Source organism: Poromitra crassiceps, assembly GCF_964638095.1.
Source record: "Poromitra crassiceps genome assembly, chromosome: 22".
Classification (NCBI taxonomy): domain Eukaryota; kingdom Metazoa; phylum Chordata; class Actinopteri; order Beryciformes; family Melamphaidae; genus Poromitra; species Poromitra crassiceps.
This window is the reverse complement of record NC_139647.1, coordinates 7,410,536-7,434,215: the sequence shown is the minus strand read 5'-3', so window position 1 is coordinate 7,434,215 and position 23,680 is coordinate 7,410,536. Positions and strand designations below refer to the sequence as shown.

Genomic DNA, 23,680 nt, shown 5'->3' with positions numbered 1-23,680 from the left:
GGGCCGGCCCGCCCTATATGCGAACCAAGCGGCTGCCTAGAGCCCCGGGAGTTGGGGGGGCCCCCAAAAAAAAAAAAAAAAAAAAAAATTTTTTTTTAATAAACATAGGCTATAATATTATAGGCTGTGTGTGGTAGTTAAAACATAGGTTGATGTTTATTTATGTTTGTAGTTTAAACAAAAACATAAATACTGTAGGCTACATACAACACAAAAGGCTGTTATTTACCTTTTGTCGCCACCTGGTGAGTAAATATATATGTAACTAAAACCATTAAAATTGACAACCGGTCCTGCATGTATCTACCGGTCCTTGGCACAAAAAAGGTTGGGAACCCCTGGTTTAACTGACCTGGCAACCCCTATGGCTGCTGGGTTCTACACGCTTGCTTGACACTGATAGGGCTACAAACGAGCGTCATTGTCATGTTTTGTTTGTTTTAAATATTCTTCTAAATATGGCTAAAAGTCCAAAAACGTCAAATTTTCTTCGGCACTGCCCTAGCGGGCAGCACCAAGAGTCCCTTCCTTACAGCACCCCCTACTTAAAAGTACTTCCAGCGCGGATGCCCCCAAACCCCCGCCCCTGGGAGGGGGCCCCTGATCTATATCCTGCTTAGGGCCCCCAGATGGCTAGGGCCGGCCCTGGATGTAGCTAAAGTGAGCTAAACAAGTCAGATGCACTATAAATGTTTTTCAGGAGATGCTGTGATGTTGGTTCGGTGGCCATGATTGAAGGAAGGCCTGTGTGGGAATTTAGCCAGGGCACCGAGGTTACACCCCTACTACTCTCGCGAAGAGTGCCGATGGGATCTTTATTGACCACAGAGAGTCAGGACCTCGGTTTAACGTCTCATCCGAAGGACGGTGCTCACTCACAGGACAGAGTCCCTGTCTCTGACCTGGGGGGAATTGGGGAGATTATTCATCAGATCAGATTATTCATCAGACCATTCGGACCTGAGGGGAAGAGCACCTCCTACTGGTCCTCCAGATACTAGCAGTTAGGCCAGACCTGCTTAGCTTCTCAAGGAGAGACAGTAATGTAATGCAGGAGCCACTGGTGCTGGTGCTGTAAAAGGCGTATGGTAAATACTCCTCACTGCAAAAGATGTACGGTAAATACTCCTGCTCACTGTAAAAGATGTATGGTAAATACTCCTGCTTTGCAAGAAAGCCATGAAGCATGTAAATTACACAATATTAGAAGAGAGAGGAGTCTCGGCTGAAATGAACGTAATCATATAGTTTATGACATGCCTCATTGTATAGTGGGAGAACTTGGTTTATATCATCCATGATAATAGGCAATTATGGGCCATTTGAGTGAAAGTTCCACTGGCTGGAAGCTGATTGGGCCTCGTGCCGCTGACGAACTTAAAAGACTGACTGCATTAGAGGTGCTCACGCTCAATATATTTCTCATTTGAAGGAAATAGTGCAATTTGTTGCAGAAATATCATCAAACCAGAGAGTGTGTTCAAAGGAAAAGCAACGTTTGATGCACCTGCCTCATGCTCGATCTGCTCTTATCTGGGAAATGGTTCCACTGGAGAAATCACCCAGCTCCTTTAAGTCGTTGCCATGATTAATCGAGCAAGCCGCAACTGAGACCTTTATCAATATTTGTTACACGTCAAGTCCTAATAGACCAGATCCTCCTTGATCCGACACGAAGGCCTCCGGGGTATTTAGCAAACAGGCTAACCTAAATACCCCCGCCCGTTTTCTCTGGGGAGCAATATGACCAAATAGCCTGCAGAAAAACGAAAAAGTCAGAATTATCGGGAACAGACCGACTGTGATCTGTGAGTTAATGAGGATAAATGCACACAGCGACAATGCTCCGCTGTCTCCTGCTTCAGTCCTGACGATGTGGTTTGCCAACGCTGATGATGGAAAATGAGCCCTCAGAGACAAAGCTATTCATTAGCTTTAGAGCCTTGTTTAGTCTGATGTAGTCTCTGATGACATCTGAGGCTGCTGCCAGGAAGCAGTAACATGCCTCATTAGTACTTAGCTCCAGTCTCTCCTTCAAAGGTCTCCTGCTTTTACCACTACCTGTTTTTACCACTACCTTACATCCTGGTTTTACCACTACCTGTTTTTACCACTACCTTACATTCCTGTAACTACCTTACATTCTCAAACTTGATTTTTCATCCACATTTCTCAAGTAACTAGCGACTAAAATAAATGGATGTAAATTGTCAATTTACAACCTAAACCGCAGTGTGCTTTTCCCATCATTCGTTGTCAATATACTGCTCTGCACAACAGCACTATTCTCTGTACTGTACTCATAATAAGGACAGAACATGATGAGATTTAGCGGGTTAACATATTGCTGATAAAGGAGTTTGGGACCCATTTTACTCTATTTAAACTCTCGCCTCGTCTCGTTGAAAACATTTCAATGGATGATTTCAGACACACACAAAAGTCCCTCTCAGTGGGAGTATTCATTGAGATAAATCTCTCAGGCTTAATCTGGGGCCAGGCTTAATACATGTCCATAAAAGAGGCAGAAAATGGATGTTATTCCTATTGGAGCTTATTAAAGGAGGGCCACGATGTTGCAGTGTGCAGAGCATCTGTGTGCCAATGTCAGGCAGAGGTCAACGCACTGCAAAAAATATGATTGGGGAAATGTGAACTTAGGATCAATTAATATAGCTCTAGGCTTTGGGCGGTGAAAATTAATTGATATGGACTTAATGTCCCATTAAGAAAAAAACAGATCCAAGTCCTGTTTTGTCCCTGATTTACGGGGCAGGGTAATAGACTGACTGATTGAACTTGTCACAGAACACAGATAAAATATAGCTGAAGATCATTCTCGGGCCCCTTACAATTTCAGAGCCCTTAGGGAAGGCAAAAGGTCATCCTTTACCAATGGAGTGGGTCGAAAACTATACTATATTCAAGTATAGTTGTATTTTTAATTTACATTTTTATCAAAATTTCAAATGATTTACAGGTAGGCTATTGTTTGGACAGTCAAATAGTGAATTATATAAATAGCTGAATTACAGTAGAATGAAATGTTATATTTGTTTTAGTATAGGTCTCTATAGTGAATACAAAGCCATAGAAATCCTGTTAATAATAATTTATGAACATGACTCTCAATGCACCATGGATGATCCACACTGACACTCACTGTACAGGACCTAACCCTAACCTAATCCTAACCTAATCCTAACCCTAACCCTGTACAGGACCTAACCCTAACCCTAACCCGCTGCTGTGGTGACAAAGTCAGGCTATGCTTTAGGCATCTTGCCAAACCTCAGCTCATGGATATTCATAATTGTACACATCATATGCCTCACATTATGACTCACTAGCAAAGTAGCTCCTTAGAATATATCAAAATGGTTCAAGGCATATTGTACTAATTAGGTACTGCCAACTCAAATATAAACAAACTAGGTAAATGGTTGTAAAGTAAAGCACGTGTACATACACTGGTGCTACACACAACACGTGCATACAGGACGAACATACTGTACTATCCTATGAGCCGGCTGTCTGACAGAGGGAAGCACCAAGACAAGTGGCCATCTGGCTAACTTCATCGTACTCGTCAAGTTGGTTTTGAGGAGCCTTGCTTAAGTCATTTCATTTGTGTTACACATGTTAGCAAAATGAGAACAGGATCACCTCTGCTTTGCCGATCACTGCCAGAAAGTCCACCAAATCCTGGCTTAGCTGCAGTAAGCCTCCCTCCGCGCACACCGGCCTCTCTAGATTCCCATCAGCTTGCATACAGCTTGCATACTATAAAGCCGAAATACACTGAGGACAGACAGGTCGGACTATAGAGCTGAAATACACTGAGGCCAGACAGGTCGGACTATAGAGCTGAAATACACTGAGGCCAGACAGGTCGGACTATAGAGCTGAAATACACTGAGGACAGACAGGTCGGACTATAGAGCTGAAATACACTGAGGACAGACAGGTCGGACTATAGAGCTGAAATACACTGAGGCCAGACAGGACTATAGAGCTGAAATACACTGAGGCCAGACAGGTCGGACTATAGAGCTGAAATACACTGAGGCCAGACAGGTCGGACTATAGAGCTGAAATACACTGAGGACAGACAGGTCGGACTATAGAGCTGAAATACACTGAGGACAGACAGGTCGGACTATAGAGCTGAAATACACTGAGGCCAGACAGGACTATAGAGCTGAAATACACTGAGGACAGACAGGTCGGACTATAGAGCTGAAATACACTGAGGCCAGACAGGACTATAGAGCTGAAATACACTGAGGCCAGACAGGTCGGACTATAGAGCTGAAATACACTGAGGCCAGACAGGACTATAGAGCTGAAATACACTGAGGCCAGACAGGTCGGACTATAGAGCTGAAATACACTGAGGACAGACAGGTCGGACTATAGAGCTGAAATACACTGAGGCCAGACAGGACTATAGAGCTGAAATACACTGAGGACAGACAGGTCGGACTATAGAGCTGAAATACACTGAGGCCAGACAGGACTATAGAGCTGAAATACACTGAGGCCAGACAGGTCTATAGAGCTGAAATACACTGAGGCCAGACAGGACTATAGAGCTGAAATACACTGAGGCCAGACAGGTCGGACTATAGAGCTGAAATACACTGAGGACAGACAGGTCGGACTATAGAGCTGAAATACACTGAGGACAGACAGGTCGGACTATAGAGCTGAAATACACTGAGGACAGACAGGTCGGACTATAGAGCTGAAATACACTGAGGCCAGACAGGACTATAGAGCTGAAATACACTGAGGACAGACAGGTCAGACTATAGAGCTGAAATACACTGAGGCCAGACAGGTCGGACTATAGAGCTGAAATACACTGAGGCCAGACAGGTCGGACTATAGAGCTGAAATACACTGAGGCCAGACAGGACTATAGAGCTGAAATACACTGAGGAGAGACAGGTCTATAGAGCTGAAACACACTGAGGCCAGACAGGTCTATAGAGCTGAAATACACTGAGGCCAGACAGGACTATAGAGCTGAAATACACTGAGGCCAGACAGGACTATAGAGCTGAAATACACTGAGGCCAGACAGGACTATAGAGCTGAAATACACTGAGGACAGACAGGTCTATAGAGCTGAAATACACTGAGGCCAGACAGGTCTATAGAGCTGAAATACACTGAGGACAGACAGGTCTATAGAGCTGAAATACACTGAGGACAGACAGGTCTATAGAGCTGAAATACACTGAGGCCAGACAGGACTATAGAGCTGAAATACACTGAGGCCAGACAGGACTATAGAGCTGAAATACACTGAGGACAGACAGGTCTATAGAGCTGAAATACACTGAGGCCAGACAGGTATATAGAGCTGAAATACACTGAGGCCAGACAGGACTATAGAGCTGAAATACACTGAGGCCAGACAGGACTATAGAGCTGAAATACACTGAGGCCAGACAGGACTATAGAGCTGAAATACACTGAGGACAGACAGGTCGGACTATAGAGCTGAAATACACTGAGGCCAGACAGGACTATAGAGCTGAAATACACTGAGGCCAGACAGGTCTATAGAGCTGAAATACACTGAGGCCAGACAGGACTATAGAGCTGAAATACACTGAGGCCAGACAGGTCGGACTATAGAGCTGAAATACACTGAGGACAGACAGGTCGGACTATAGAGCTGAAATACACTGAGGACAGACAGGTCGGACTATAGAGCTGAAATACACTGAGGACAGACAGGTCGGACTATAGAGCTGAAATACACTGAGGACAGACAGGTCGGACTATAGAGCTGAAATACACTGAGGCCAGACAGGACTATAGAGCTGAAATACACTGAGGACAGACAGGTCAGACTATAGAGCTGAAATACACTGAGGCCAGACAGGTCGGACTATAGAGCTGAAATACACTGAGGCCAGACAGGTCGGACTATAGAGCTGAAATACACTGAGGCCAGACAGGACTATAGAGCTGAAATACACTGAGGACAGACAGGACTATAGAGCTGAAATACACTGAGGCCAGACAGGACTATAGAGCTGAAATACACTGAGGCCAGACAGGACTATAGAGCTGAAACACACTGAGGCCAGGCAGGTCTATAGAGCTGAAATACACTGAGGCCAGACAGGACTATAGAGCTGAAATACACTGAGGCCAGACAGGACTATAGAGCTGAAATACACTGAGGCCAGACAGGACTATAGAGCTGAAATACACTGAGGACAGACAGGTCTATAGAGCTGAAATACACTGAGGCCAGACAGGTCTATAGAGCTGAAATACACTGAGGACAGACAGGTCTATAGAGCTGAAATACACTGAGGCCAGACAGGACTATAGAGCTGAAATACACTGAGGACAGACAGGTCTATAGAGCTGAAATACACTGAGGCCAGACAGGTCTATAGAGCTGAAATACACTGAGGACAGACAGGTCTATAGAGCTGAAATACACTGAGGCCAGACAGGTCTATAGAGCTGAAATACACTGAGGCCAGACAGGTCTATAGAGCTGAAATACACTGAGGCCAGACAGGACTATAGAGCTGAAATACACTGAGGACAGACAGGACTATAGAGCTGAAATACACTGAGGACAGACAGGTCTATAGAGCTGAAATACACTGAGGCCAGACAGGTCTATAGAGCTGAAATACACTGAGGCCAGACAGGACTATAGAGCTGAAATACACTGAGGCCAGACAGGACTATAGAGCTGAAATACACTGAGGACAGACAGGTCTATAGAGCTGAAATACACTGAGGCCAGACAGGTCTATAGAGCTGAAATACACTGAGGACAGACAGGTCTATAGAGCTGAAATACACTGAGGACAGACAGGACTATAGAGCTGAAATACACTGAGGACAGACAGGTCTATAGAGCTGAAATACACTGAGGCCAGACAGGTCTATAGAGCTGAAATACACTGAGGCCAGACAGGACTATAGAGCTGAAATACACTGAGGACAGACAGGACTATAGAGCTGAAATACACTGAGGCCAGACAGGACTATAGAGCTGAAATACACTGAGGACAGACAGGTCTATAGAGCTGAAATACACTGAGGCCAGACAGGACTATAGAGCTGAAATACACTGAGGCCAGACAGGTCTATAGAGCTGAAATACACTGAGGCCAGACAGGACTATAGAGCTGAAATACACTGAGGCCAGACAGGACTATAGAGCTGAAATACACTGAGGCCAGACAGGACTCATTGAAAGTGCTTGAATTTATATATTCTGTGCAAGAAGAGAAATGCAAGTTCTTCTGATATCTGTTGATTTTATGTGTAACATGGCACAGTTAAGAAGTGTTCACACACTCAAGCCTCTCTCTCTCTCTCTCTCTCTCTCTCTCTCTCTCTCTCTCTCTCTCTGGTTGTTTGTGAGTTTTTGTGGAGGCTGTTATTTCTCATTATGACAATTGTCAGTTCTCAGTGTTCTAACAGTATTTGAACCTGATCAGTATCTCAGACTGTGCCGTCAATTTGTCCCTGAATTTGGGGGAATTGGGCCTGGAATGTCCTTGAAAGGGCATTGAATTTGATGTCCGGGAAGGTGGGGAAACCCTGTATATGTATGTACAGTATATGTATGTAATGTGTGTGTGTGTGTGTGTGTGTGTGTGTGTGTGTGTGTGTGTGTGTGTGTGTGTGTGTGTGTGTGTGTGTGTGTGTGTGTGTGTGTGTACGTACGTGGTGCATGTACAGTATGTACAGTATGTGTTTTTTTGTTTTGTTTTTTGCTGCAGTTTTAATTCACACCATGGCCATATTTACATATCAACACATATTTACATATCAAAACATATGTAGATATCAAAACGGATCTATTGTTGTAATGATTCCCGCTTCCGCCCACTCCCATTGACTTTTTTTCCCTAATCCCGTGATTAATAGTGAAATGACTCCCAATCCCGCGAGAATCCCACGGGACCCACGCAACTCCCGAACAAAAATGTCAGCCTCTACAGTCTACCTATTAAGCCTCTACAGTCTACCTATTAAGCCTCTACAGTCTACCCATGAAGCACTCCTTCTATGTTTCAATTCCAATTGACCTGGTATATTTCAAAGGTTGGGGAGCAGTCTTAGGTTTAAAGGAGCACTGTCTGAGTCTATTTCAAGCAGCACCAAGGGCACTGCATGCTTTTACATGGTGACCTAGTTAGATCAACTCATGAGTTTCTGGATCCTCTTACTTTCAAGCTTATTTACTTTGAGTATAGACTGGTATGTAAAATGGTCAAGATATGTTTTGGTGTATAGTATTGTATTTCTTTAAGTTGAACCCTTTCTAAACCAAACCAATCGGGTCTGGATCAGGTGCAGTGGATGGGACTGCATTATGCGCTGCGCCAACACTGATTTTCACACTGTCACACCGAATCGTTTCGAGCTGCTCTGTGTTCAATAGGTGTGTTTTACAGCCCTGTGAGCAGTTTCAAAGGTAGACAGACCTCATCTGTCAACGAGTAACAATGTGCTCTGAATTCCTCCTCACACATAGATGACTGCATCCAATATCAATAATGTATCACATAGTGTTCTGTGTCTAACATTTATGTGTTCAAGAATATATAACCCCAAATAATGATTGAACCTCTGACACTTTGAAATCACCGTTTTCAAATAGAAAATGCATTTTTAGTGTACGGCAAAAACCTCGCTTTTAACAGGATTTTTCTTTCACTGCACAAAAGGGAAAAAAAATGAAAAAAACAATAGACTTGTCTTTTCCAAATGCTCTGAAATCTATTGTGGAGGAGCCAACTCACCTTGTGCAGGGAAAACGTTTCAGAGGAAGGACGAGGGAAGGATAGGTTAGTAATAAGTGCAAAATCCCTGTACTGCCTTCAGTAGAAATTGATTGGTAGAATGGCTTATCAGTTGAAATAATTTAGTGTCACTCCCCCTCGCACACCTTGCTGGACGTAATAGCATTCTAAATGAAGCTATGACGTTATTGAGAAAGTTGAATTGAAGCCGGGACCGTCGTGTGTTACAAGCACTGACCTGCCATTAAGATGACAGGCTTCACTCTTGGTAGCAAAGGACTTGTTCTTCTACTTAAGTGCTTCTGTGCCTTTGGGCAATGCATGTTCAAGCTGTGCATACTGTACTGCTTTACAATTGGAATTAGGAACTAGGCTCAAATGCATTTACACCAGCTTAAAAGAAGCATTAGGATATAGAATGTACACTAACAGTCACAAGTTTGGATACACCTGTTTGTCATGATCTTAAAGACGTTTTGATCTAAATATGCTTAAATAAATGCTTCAAATTTGTTTTTTCAGGTACATTTGATTTAACACTTTTTTGGTCACTGCATAATTCCCTTTGTTATTTCATAGTTTTGATGTCTTTACTATTATTCTAAAATGTGAAATAGAGTTAGAAATAAAGAAGAAAATAATGTGTGCAAACCCTTGCCTGGTCATGCACATGTACCTTGTGTTTAAACTGAAGATGCCTGGACAGTCAGAGAGTTGTACCTGCAGGTTGCTCAGTCAGGGTTGCTGGACTGAATCCTGGCATGGGAGTTGTGAGTCTGGAGCCCCGAGTCACCGGGGAAACGCTGGTACCAGGAGCAAGGCAGCTGACCCTGTTGATGCCATCTACACAGGAATATGCTTCTGGACATGGGCTCGACAGGCAGTCGTCATAATTGTGCTCGCAGTTCTTCCCCTGTGTATGTGAAAGAAATAGCCTTTAGATTTGCCACAAAACAACTGGACGAACCGTTAAATTGTGTTTGCATTAAGTAGCTACACTTCCCACCATAGCAAATTAAGCTCGATTAACTAACCATGGATTAGTGAGAACATTAAGATTCAAATAAATCACATTCCTCATAACAAGCTACCTTATGAAACGTGTAAATCAGATTTCTATGATGTAGCAGTGCACAAGATCACAAGTGCCTCATAATGTCCTGATATCTAGATCAGTGGTCCTCAAACCTTTTCAAGAACCCCTAAACTGACACAAATTAGACCACAGAACCCCATTTGATAAGATTTTGTCCCAGGGTCCCCCATCTCATAAGATGTTTGCTTTAGAATGCGGGCAAGGCCGCGCAGCGTCCAAGCTAGCGAGCTCGCCCAGTGGGCGAGCCTAGGAATTGAGCGCACGTAGCGCAGGCCACATAAGCATACATTTTCATAGAAGAAGAACAGTTATACAGGTAGGAAAAGTGACTGGAGGCCTTTCAGCGCTATGCGACAAAGCAAATCGCTCAATTGTGTCAATTCACTTAATTGGTGCAAAGGAGAGGGCATGAGAGTGGAGGGAGCAAAGAGGGGGTCGCTGACAAAGAGGGGGGAAAAAAGAAAGAGAGAGCAAGGCGGTTGAGCCTCACCACAAATCCAGGCGGACAGAAGCAGGTGTAGCCATGGCCTGGATCATTCTGGATGCAGATCCCCTGGCTGCATGGCTGGGGAAGACACTCATTAATGTCCTCCTCACAGTGAAGGCCTGTCCAACCTGCCAGGAACAAAAGCCCACAGAGTGAGCCGGGCTCGCCCACTTTCCACCCACTCAAGTGAGCCCGGGCTCGCCCACATCCAACCCTCTGAAGTGAATATCAATCACATTCTCCTACGGGTGATTTGCTTCTTTTTTTTGGGTTCACAGCAGCGCACAATACACAGACAAGAAAAGGCTTCGACTCAAGGCCTAAGACGCCACGTACATTTTAATGAGGCGAGGCGCTATCATCTTTTTATCGCCATCTTTTTCCGTATGGAACTGCAAATTTGTCCCTGGAGAGAAATGATACCTTTTGAGTGGCTTTGAGGCACAGCAGCGATGTGAGACATTATGGTAACCTTGTGACACCTCGTGTGGCCTCTTTCAATGCACCAAAAGGCGTATTGTAAGTATTAATATGCTGTATATATATACTGGTGAACTGCGTGGTACTGCGATACTGTAAGGGAATGTAGCTTTCTCTTTCACTTGAAGGACCAAGTCATGTCTTGTTCTCTACAGTACTGTACTCTATGTCTTCATGATCATTACATCCGCTGTACCTTGAGCAGGAAACGTGTGATTCGAGGTCCTGTAACAGTTGCTATTCACCTTATTCCTGGACTTACGTTTCCCATGATTCTCAGCGGTTGCCGGTTGTCGACTTCCTGTTTAAAAAAAATTCACTAGCAAGGACATGCACGCCGCTGTCAAAGAGTGGGAACGTTTGGCTTATTTGATCCGAAATGGCTAAAAATAGTAACGTTGTGTTGGTTGCATAGCGGCTATATTTTACAAAAACGAGGTGAATGTCAATTTACTGGTACTGTATGGGCTTATTTTAGCCGAAATTGCTAAAAATAGTATGTGGTTGAATAGAGGCCGCTTTTGTTTTGAAAGCTAAATGTCCAAACCGGAACTCTTATTATTTGGTCATTGAACGTAGCTTTAGCGGTCTCTCTCTTTCAAGATTCAATATATTGTCACTCCGTTGTACAATTATGCACATGTGAAATTATTATGCTGGGGGGCTCCATTACAAGACATAGGTAGGTACAAAGTCACAACGATTATTATGGTTATTTTCAGTCTCTTTCGCTATGAACGGTCCTGGGCGGAAACAGGCAACCGGCAGCTGGAAACAGGGAGGGAGGGTGTCATGGAAGCGCCCACGGTCTCATCAGGAAACTCGTGAATACGGGGAAGGCACTGCCTTGCTGTGTCCTTTCACATTCAACTTTTTTTTTCCTTCTGATTTCGCCCCCATTTTTCTCCCCAATTGTACAATTTTCCCCCCTGCTGCCGATCTGGGGAGAGCCGTAGAGTAGCACCATGCTCCAAGTCAGTAGTAAAGAGTCCGGAGCGCAACACGGCAAACGGGACCGGCTTTCAACCGAGCCAGGAGCAACAGGCTGGTGAACAGGCATCGGTGATTTTAACAGCTCGGTGAGGGGTATCCCAGCTAGCTATAATAAAGATGTTGTGTACACATGTCTATGTATTTTCTACTGTTTTACTGCAGTTTTGCATATGTGGGTTTTATGTGACTTATCATGTGACCTGTTCACAGGTGCATTTAAACATGGCGTCTTTCCATGGGATTTTATGTCTGAGGATGTCGAGCATTAGCTCGAAACGTCACTTGCTTGTGGATGGCTAAATAAATGGTAAATGTGAGCTCAGTGTGCGGAGTTTAGAACCGAAAAGTGATCTATTTGATCTTATTTCAAATTCAGTTCATTGTTAATTAAGCACTTCAAAAATGTAAGTATGAAGCTGCATGCTGAAACGTGGCAACCGTATTTCACAGTAAAGTGGGAAAGTCGCAGGTGACCCGGGTGACTCACCTGGCCTACAGTGGCAGGCGTAGCTATTAATAAGATCTTGGCAAACGGCACCGTGTTGGCAGGGCGCTGAGCAACATTCGTTAACGTCCACTTCACAGAAGTCCCCCATGAAACCTGCTGGACAGCTACACAAAAAAAACACACATCATTGCTTCAATCTGGGAGGCTCTTGGAAAGTCCTGTCACCCGTTTTGCTGTGGGAGGACGACGTCAAAATATGCCAACATTTCACTTGTGCGGGGTAAATGTTTTAAAAATGTTAATTATACAGTATGGTCTCTCCTGACTCCTGATTCTAAATATAGGTGAGACGCTTGGTGTTGAGTATGTAAAACTATTTTTAGAAGCACTTTATGAAAGATTAATGGCGGGTGAAATTCCATAGGATATAAGGTGGAACCTGGAAGAGGGCGTGGCACTCTGAGATCTGTGAGGTGCATCGTGGGATTCTTTCATGTAACACAACATCGGAATAAGAGTCTGCAAAGGCAGATCCAGCATTTCATGACATTTCCACGCATGCTTAGGTTTACTTTTGATAGGCAGATAAGACATTCACATGTTCAGCGTAGATGTAGTTTGGTCAATAATGATGCTGCTGACTGATTTTATATTTTAGTGCAATAGTCAATGCACTAGCCCAGAGGTTCTCAAATGTTTTTCAGCCAAGGACCCCTTACAAGATAGAAAATATACCGGGGACCCCCTCATTCTGATTTGTGATTTTGGGCTAAGCTTAATTGTTTCCACGGTAACGTGCTTGACTTTTAATTTGATAGGTTTGTTATTAGAATGTAATCCATGAACCATTTTAGATTTAATTTTTTTTTTTATTACATTACATTTACATTACGTCATTTAGCAGACACTTTTGTTTTGTCCAAAGCGACTTACAATATCACAATTTGTCAACAGTACAGAAAACCACTATGCAACACAATCAATGACAGCCAAGATATTTTGATAGACTAGCACCATGTAGGAAGTAGTTTGAGAAGGAATAAGTAACATGTAGCATTTTATTTTTTAATTAAAAAAAAAAAAAAAAAAAAAAAAAAATTACTTGCAAACTTTTCGCGGACCCCCTGGCAAAGTGCCACGGACCCCTGGGGGTCCGCGGACCCCCATTTGAGAACCACTGCACTAGCCTACACAAATCTCTTCCATCAATTTGTAAAACGATGTGGTTGCACAAATCACACTTGCCTCTCAAATCAAGTCTTTAATGTGATTTTAAAGACTCTCGTGTAACATAGCATGAGGCCAATATACCTGCTAATAACAAGTGTAACCCGTTACCCGTTAACCTCGTTACAGAAGGCTACAACAAATGCTTTCGAGTCAGTATTCATTCATCAAATTCATGAACAGGCCCTCTGTGGTGTTGGACAGTAGCACAATGTGTAATCATCGTGTTACAGATACGCAGTAAGTAGGCCACTCAAAGACTCAGAGAGCATCACCATACTGTGACGAGAACACCTTCTACTCACATTCACTGGGAAATGTAGTACCACACTTTCTAGGTTTACCTAGGGAGATGTGTACAACAATGTACACAGTGTTTACCATTCAAGGTATAACGTACTATTTTCTCACAATGACTGTAACATATACACACACATGCACCTACGCTGAAGCTAACACGGTACACAAACACTGTGGTAAGACACGATCGATACATAAGTGTAGCTCCAGCTGTAATGCATTTGGAGCTGTGGTATTCTAGCACACATTCAATCATGACTGGGAACATACAATACTGTAGCAGCACAAGGGCAAAAGGTTAGACGCTGTAATTCAGTGTGAGACATCCGGACACCCGCTGTGTCAAAAGTGCCCTCTGACTACAGACACCTTGTGTTGAGACACACTTCATCACTCATGGGAGAGCGTGTCAGCAATTAAAAAGTAATGGTTCACTTACAAGCAACCTGGACCCGTTGCTCCGTGTGGGTAACATACTGTGCAGCAAACTGTCATTTGTTTTCAGTGACATTTTGACAACACTACCATTACTAGCAATAGTGAAAGGTGTAACATCAAATGTTCAAATAATTACATTTTCCGGCCATCTGGATAGTGTAAGTCATCGGCCGGTGTGCGCCTGTTTGGGTTGGAGGGGAACTGGGGGGGGAATAGCGGCTGGCACTTGTATCAGATCGGCAGAGGGGGTGGAGCAATGACCCGGGACAGGGGATTGGCCGAGTACAATCGGGGAGAAAATGGGAGAGAATGCTTTGCCACACCTCGCGGGATTGGGAAACGGTTTGAAACACCCTGTGCATTGTGAACAAGTTTAAAGTCTCCATCCAGGCACCAGTTGGCAGGACATGTTGTGTTGTTCAGCAAATCTTACCATCATAACCCTCCAGGAACAGTATTTCTGTGCCATAATAATACAGTGTGAACACAACATCAGACACAAATTGCCTACTTTAGTCTCGACTATCAAATTATTCTAATAGTGAACCAACTGACCTGCATGTGAAATGTGATCCTTCACGATCGAGGCAAGTAGCTCCATTGAAACACAAGGAGACATTTGAAGATGTGCAGATGTCGATGTCAGTCTCACAGTGTTTCCCCGTGTAGCCATCCTGACAAAAGCACGCATATTTCTGAGTGAGATCCACGCATGATCCTCCATGCAAACAGGGACTGGAAGCACACTCCTGTCAATGACAAGACATCAAACATAATACAGTCGTCAGGTACGCTACCAAAAAACACTGAAATATAAACAAGGCCCGAAGCTAAGCTTTGAAAGCAAAAATGGAAAATATATTACGCGACTTTAACATCTGAAATCCACAGTGGGCATGTGGCTTCATAGAGAAGACTGTGCCTATACTCTCTGGATTAGAATGACTTGTTAGGAGGTAAAAATAGACGATCAGATTACTCATTCAACAGAACGCTCCGACCGAGAAGGCCTTGTAAGCAACTCAATGTGTTATCTCTAGAGTCCAGTAGATGCTGTGCTGGCTTTTAAATCAATTCGGCATTAGGCTGAGCAATTTCTTTTTAATCAGGTATTTGTACAATGCTTACATGATCCTGCTAGTTCAATTGAGAAATCGATAGAGTTAGCGATACCAGAGGCCACACAAAGATTACAAAATCCAACTGGCAACGCCGTCGAGCAAAGACTTTATTGACTATTCAGATTTATGGAGCTCAACTCACATTAATGTTTGTTTCACATCTGCTGCCGGTCCATCCCCGTTCACAGTGACACCAGTACGCATCGACTCCATCCCTGCAGCTGAAAAGGGCAAACAGACGGAGTTGATTTATCAATCTTAAACAAACGGATGATATAATTATCATTATTATGAACTATAAATTATGAAATGAACTAAACGCCTTATGCCGGACTCTTTTCGATGCTGTACCCTTCAATGGATAATGTCTTTTGAATGGATATCTGTTTCCCCTTCAAAGGGAATTTAATGAGTGTAATTTAGAGACCAATAAGACAACCAGCAAATGCATCACATTGCTGCAGTATAGCCTCTTAAAACATGTAACATTATCAGTGTTTCCCCTACCATTCTACAGGGTTAGGTTTTTTTTATTTTATTTTTTTATCCTGCTCTCCCCAAAATGTCAATAAACCTTTATGGCATATTATTACAATACAACAATACTGGTGTTGACAGTGAACAGTAAGAGAAGATGCCAAATCATTCAAAACAAGCATTTTGCTTTTAGGAGCATCGTGCCAGCGTGCAGCGCTGTTCCAAAACGTGTCAACGTGTGTCGTTGCCTGGGAAACGCACATCCCATAATACAAGTGTTCACATCGCATCCCATAATAGTATGATGATACTTAGGATGCCATTGCGAACATAGATGCAAACAGGTTAGCTAAAAGTTTAGCGTCGCCAGCGAGGGCGCTCCACCGTTGCGGTCGGGGTACGTTTCGAAATCCCTCCAGGCCTGAAAAATGTTCTAGGGGGGAAACACTGATTATGTACGTCTCATGCACTGTGCTGGTAAGGAGTGTAATTAAAACATAATTCCGTGCCATTTCGGCACAATTTGCAGCAGTTTTTGTTTGTAATGTACTATTGTTCACCTCCCGCGAAGACATGGCGCCGACAAGCATTCATCGACGTTGAGCTCACAGTTGAACCCTGTGAAGCCATCGGGACACAGGCAGTGGTATCGACCAGGCGCGTCGATACACCTCCCACTGTTTTGGCACGGTGTGGAACCACACTCGTCAATGTCAAGTTCACACCATGTCCCTAGGAAGTAAAATGCCACATTTTAGCAAGAGATCGTATATTTGACAACTGGCAAAAGTGTTGTGTTTTTACTCTTTTGACCTTTTGTGTTTTCAGACGTGCAAGGACAGAAAAGCAGAGTGGATGGTTGGGGGGGGGGGGGGGGAGTCAGGTGTATGCCTGTATGGACAGCTGATTCACCATTTGAAGGTTCTATTCTGCCATCAAGGCACGCATAGATTCATCTGTATTTCCTAATCATAAAGAACACACGTAATACGGTATACGTAAAGTACTGTATGCAAACGAACTGGACATTTCACTGAAAGCAACTTTGCAGGGTCAACTTTGCAGGGTGTAGAATGATGTAATGACGACGACTTCCTAACTTATTATTTATTTTCCTTATCTAAGCTCGATGCACTTTGCCTCGGTATTTGCACTGTACGTCTCAGGGAGATGCTTTTCACCGTCTCACTGTTGGAGAAATTTAACAATGACAATAAAGATACCGTACTTGAATAAATAATTTGCAACTGAAACTGTCAAAATGAGACCATCTCCTGTCAACAAATCAGAACATAAGTTGACAAACATCCAGCGTGATCCAGATAAGTCACTAATATTGTCCAGAATTTGGAAGTAAATGGATCGTGCCGAATTCTACAAGTGGACAATTTTGTTCTGTTTTGTTCAATTCCTCCAGGAATCAAGCTGAAAAATGATGAATGAGCTTTGCATCTCCGGGCTCAGACATATATAAACAGACTTGGTGAATTTCTTAGCCATTACTGTAACCCAAAAAATAACAACACAGGCTTGAAATGGAAAATGGACTCTGCATGAGGAACTATATAGATGTCACGCATGCACAGAAGCAATACATTCAAAACAACAGTATTCGCTTTAGAAGGGAAATCTGTGTTCTTCACTTTTAGATCATATTATTTCAAGCCACCATTTGCATAATCCATAGAGCAATGCTCTCAATTCATAAATCTTGATCAAGGCTTTCATTGAGGTCAGAGGTCACAACATGGATTGTGGCGTGACATTTCACACTGAAGCCAAACCATTAAAACGGCAACATCTCCTACATCACCAGTCTACAGTAGGCGGGTCTGATGCCGACAAAGCCCCACTACACCATGTACACTACATCATGTACGGAGCTATTGTGAGCTCAAGCTCCCTCAGGGCTGAACAATATAGAGGTGCTACACTGGAGTGTGCACTATGTGAAGGGATGGAGTACAAAGCAACTCGGATGACATGCGAGTGGAAACAGGAGAAGCTGCTTCTGTAAAACATCTCTCCATACAGCACTTTAGAGAAGAGAGAGACCTGTTTTGATCTTATGCCACTACGGTTATTACAGTCAATGTTTGCACAAACAGTGAATGTTCTTCACATCAGAACTAGGCCTGGGCGATATGGACAAAGAAAATTGTATTGTGTTGTGTATTTTTGGGCTGAATGGTGATACACTATACTGTATATATATATCTCAGTTTTTTCTATGAAGTGGGCGAAATGTTCAGTTGTAAGTCATAGCCACATCTGAGATGTCACAAGCACTTTGATTCAAACAAGACTGTAAATGCCTCTATTGAGATTGTGACAATGTTGTATGGAGACTATTGGTGCTTTCACAAAATATTGACACAATGAGATTTTTGATCAACATCAGTTATCAGGATTTAGAACACGGCTCTCTTGAATACTCGATTCTGATTGGTCAATCAACAATATTCACCGGTCATTATTTCTCGACAACCGACCGCTGCTCTGCCACACCTGGATTAATCAGTTGATAAGAGCCTTTTGTCAGCAAGCCACTACTAATTAGGCCAACCAGTTGCAGCTGTGGTGTCTTGTGTGCCAATTACGAATGAAACCGCTTTGTCGCTGAAAACGCTATTAAAAAATATATTTGAATAATTATTTTTGTCAGATTATTGAATGATTTAGTTGTAGGCCGTGTTCTAAGCGGGATAATGTATATTGAGGTGGTGATTACTGGGAAATAATGACCTTCAGGTGAACGATTAAGCCCTCCGCTACGCGTCGGGCTCAATCCACCTGTCGGTCATTATTTCCCCTGTAATCACCGCCTCAATATACATTATCCCTTACATAATGACTAAGTGGGTAAAGTCAAATAATAGAACAGCTAGAACAGCGTGGTAAGTTCAGAAAATGACATAATTTTACTGTAATGCGGCCTTTAAAAGCAGGAAAACCATAACCATATCCAAAATCTAAGACCATATCTAGTCTAATATCACCAGAGTGGAAAGAGTACTGAAAAATCCTACTCAAGTACAATAATAATGTACTCAACTACAACAAGTATTACTTTAGCGAAAATTAACTCAAGTAAAAGTAAAATTACTAGTCCAGGAAATTACTCAAGTATTTTATTTACTAATTTATTTTATTTTATTTTATTGTTGTTGTTGTTTTTTTTACTCTGAATGGCCTTTGTATCTACCTGCCCAGGGACTCCAGATGGAAAGTAGCCTATGGCTAAATCTGTTACAAAGCATCTCTTCCCCTATGGGGTTTAATTGAAGAAAAAAAAAGTAACCTTAAAAAAGTAGCCTATTTAAAAGTACTCAAGTACAAGTACATTTACGTTACTTAGGATGATAAAAGATGATATGAGGATAAAATGTTACCAGTGTTATGGATGTTCAGTTTGGAGACGAGCTAGAGCTGCTAGCAGCAGCAATATCACAATCACATATACATCCATTTAGCTACAGTACGGTTATCAGATCCCAATCACATATACATCCATTTAGCTACAGTACGGTTATCAGGTCACAATCACATATACATCCATTTAGCTACAGTACGGTTATCAGATCAAAATCACATATACATGTACATCCATTTAGCTACAGTATGGTTATCAGATCAAAATCACATATACATGTACATCCATTTAGCTACAGTACGGTTATCAGATCACAATCACATATACATCCATTTAGCTACAGTACGGTTATCAGATCACAATCACATATACATCCATTTAGCTACAGTACGGTTATCAGGTCACAATCACATATACATCCATTTAGCTACAGTACGGTTATCAGATCAAAATCACATATACATGTACATCCATTTAGCTACAGTACGGTTATCAGATCAAAATCACATATACATGTACATCCATTTAGCTACAGTACGGTTATCAGATCAAAATCACATATACATGTACATCCATTTAGCTACAGTACGGTTATCAGTTCACAATCACATATACATCCATTTAGCTACAGTACGGTTATCAGGTCACAATCACATATACATCCATTTAGCTACAGTACGGTTATCAGGTCACAATCACATATACATCCATTTAGCTACAGTACGGTTATCAGGTCACAATCACATATACATCCATTTAGCTACAGTACGGTTATCAGATCACAATCACATATACATCCATTTAGCTACAGTACGGTTATCAGGTCACAATCACATATACATCCATTTAGCTACAGTACGGTTATCAGGTCACAATCACATATACATCCATTTAGCTACAGTACGGTTATCAGATCACAATCACATATACATCCATTTAGCTACAGTACGGTTATCAGGTCACAATCACATATACATCCATTTAGCTACAGTACGGTTATCAGATCACAATCACATATACATCCATTTAGCTACAGTACGGTTATCAGATCACAATCACATATACATCCATTTAGCTACAGTACGGTTATCAGATCACAATCACATATACATCCATTTAGCTACAGTACGGTTATCAGATCACAATCACATATACATCCATTTAGCTACAGTACGGTTATCAGTTCACAATCACATATACATCCATTTAGCTACAGTACGGTTATCAGGTCACAATCACACATACATCCATTTAGCTACAGTACGGTTATCAGATCACAATCACATATACATCCATTTAGCTACAGTACGGTTATCAGTTCACAATCACATATACATCCATTTAGCTACAGTACGGTTATCAGACCACAATCACATATACATCCATTTAGCTACAGTACGGTTATCAGATCACAATCACATATACATCCATTTAGCTACAGTACGGTTATCAGATCACAATCACATATACATCCATTTAGCTACAGTACGGTTATCAGCAGTGTCAAGTGAAACTGAGATTTCTAAACTAATGCGATGAGGGAGATCATTACAATTTGATCATCTACACCTCGTGTCTAATTCAATCGGTGCGAGCCGCCACTTTGGGTGCGCTAAATGTGGACGTGATTCTGGACCCGTTAGCGAGCAGTCCCATGACCCATATCATGCTGTTTTCACAGTGCAGTGTGCAAAAGAAATATCTGAATTTACTCATTTATTCAGTGTACATTTAAAAAAGTACTCTCAAGTAGAATATCTATTATTAAAAAATACTTGAAGAAAGAGTAAGTATAGCATTATAAAAATACTGGGGGAAAAAACTACTACTCACTTGGGTACTTTCCAGCTTTGCATATCACATATTGATATATTATTATTATTATTATTATCGATATATTGCCCAGCCCTAACGTATAATATATCTTCTTAGAGCAATAGATCATGTCAGCCTTCACTGTTCTAATGATCAATGTAGGCATCCAGAGGCAGAGATGGTAATAATAATAACAATATCATTTTGTTTAACAGGTAAGACATGCAAATGACAAAAGCCCTACCAGCAAACACAATAGCAAGGAGAACACAGATCATCATCCGGCAATGTGCTGACTACACACTCTGTGACAATGTGCTGATTGCACTGTAGCATCACTCAAGGGAACGTGCTCCTAAATGATAGGTGAAGAAGGCGAAGCAGAAGGTGACGGATCATCTGGTTAAACCATGATTTATATCAACAAGAAGAATAGCCATTAATCATGTCATAGTAATGACTTTCCGTGCTCAGTATAGAACATGGCTGCTACATAGTTAAATAGTACATTATTGAGATGGCACAACCTCCAGAACAAAATGCCCGAAATAATGTTCTGACCCAGGAAACTACAGCTGAGATCAAACAACCTATAGGGCTGCACAATTATCGGTCACAGACACACATCACTGCAGAGGGGCAGTGAAATTTGTCTTCCCGCGTTCGACCCGTCCTGGCTCGTCCTCCTCCGTGGTCAGGCCAGGAACGCTGGGCAGCTGTGCAGTGAAGCGCCCAGGGACCAACTTCTTCCAACCGCCGCTGGTTAGACGACCATCTTCTGCATGTTTTTAGCGGGGGGGTTATATATGGAGGAAACCTCAGGGGAGCTCAGGGGAGAACATGCAAACTCCACACAGAAAAGCCCTTTCTCACAAGAGAACCCACCTGGGCACCAGGCAGCAAAGGCATAGGGAGACATACCCCCACTGCCAACAGCATCCCAGGGGGGAATCGAACCCAGGACCTTCTTGCTGTGAGGCGAGTGCGCTACCACTGCAACATATATGTGTGGGTGTGTGTGTATATTGGCAATGTGGGCTCTGTTCTCTGTTTCAATTTTTGTCCCACTGATGATGTCATCGGTGAGGTCATAAGGGGGCACACACACACACACAAGGAGGCATTGTGAAATCAATGATGATGTCATCAGTGATGTCATAAGGCAGCGCACGCACACACATACACACACCCTGATGATGTCATCAGTGACTTTGACTAATATTGCGCCTCCAGCTATTTGAAGATTGCGGTAGGCCACATTGTGATTTAGATGAATTGTGCAGCCCACAACCAACCAAAGTCTAACATACAGTATAAGGATCCTTTTGGTGAAAGGGAGTGTACAATGTTTTAATAGTCTGATTGCACCAATATAACATGTATAAAACCAATTTCAAAGCATAAGTAGGCTGCATGTGATGAGACTATATCCATAACTAAAGACTTCTGTTCAGCAAGAAACACTTGTTTCATGTTCATGTCAGCCCTCTAAGCGGGTCGTACAGCCTTTGATAACAGTGAGAATAATGATGAAAGCTGTCACAGAGAGGCGCATTAAACAATATTACACTTTCTCAAAGCCGGGAAATGTGAAATCTAAAAGCTCTTGAAAAATGTCCATTCAATAAGGAAACGCCAGGGGGCCTTTAGGCACTCTGAAAAGACGCCTGCTGTGACCAGAAGCAGTGAAATCAAAAGAAGTTTGACTGAAGTAGCGTCAATCTCACAGTATATAATATAAAAAAAAAGTATAGAAAAAAAGAAGCATATAACTGAACTACAACTCCTAAGAAACTTGAATAGGAGGTGGAGGCGGCTTGTTATTATAGCTTCATCACATCAGTGAAAGCAGGCAGATGTAGCACAGGGCTAATTTATTAGCAAGCCGCTTCAACCGTCAGGGTAGAAATGGATTTTGGCATCTCGTATTCAAAAAAAACCCTGGCTTCCAAGATGGAAGAGGCAAGTAAGACACGTATCTATTTGATATTAGCATCAAAGTGCCACAACGCGTTACAGTATCTCAGTGACGGAGCGGACGACACATCATAACAGTGAAATAGAATCACACATTTCAATCAATTCCTATCAATCTACAGAGAGCGACACTCACTGTGTGCCATGAATCACCCGACAACAGACCCAATATATATATATATATATATATATATATATACGGTATATGCACCCTTTTTTTCTTCTTCTTGGAAAGTTGCAATTCTGCTCCCATCTGTTACTAGAGCAAATATGTTGTATGAGTTCTCGTTGGTTTGAGCCAATCCAAAATATCTCCTCTGGCCGGGCTCTCTGGGGGAAGCCTGTTTCCTCAGATGAGCTTAGAGCAAGAGAAAAAGTAATGACTTGTACTATGCTGTGGCGGCGTGGGCCTAAGAATAAAAGCTGCTGCTGGGGGAATTGGGCCGTGCGTGTCAGGATCTGCTCTCCAGAGTAGCAATACCTCAGAGACTCCCCCCGCCACCCCCCCAGTTCTTTTTCTACTGGGGAAGGATAAATTGATGATACAGTGTGGAAGACAAATGAAATTAATCTTCCCGGTACCTGACAGGAATCGGCTTTAGATAGTGGTGAGCGAACACACGCGCGCACTCACGCGCACGCAATAA

The 23,680-nt window shown here is 42.6% G+C and overlaps 1 protein-coding gene across 1 annotated transcript in view; it reads right to left on the bottom strand.

Moving 5' to 3' along the window:
* eys (eyes shut homolog) overlaps positions 1–23,680 on the bottom strand; it is a gene marked incomplete at both ends in the record, with an annotated part of 311,891 nt that overhangs the window by 81,642 nt on the left and 206,569 nt on the right. The window contains 6 exons of the mRNA XM_083658278.1: positions 9,522–9,714; positions 10,388–10,512; positions 12,345–12,469; positions 14,826–15,019; positions 15,534–15,612; positions 16,429–16,600. Of these exons, the coding sequence (XP_083514404.1) occupies positions 9,522–9,714; positions 10,388–10,512; positions 12,345–12,469; positions 14,826–15,019; positions 15,534–15,612; positions 16,429–16,600 (888 nt within the window). The remainder of the gene's footprint in view (positions 1–9,521; positions 9,715–10,387; positions 10,513–12,344; positions 12,470–14,825; positions 15,020–15,533; positions 15,613–16,428; positions 16,601–23,680) is intronic.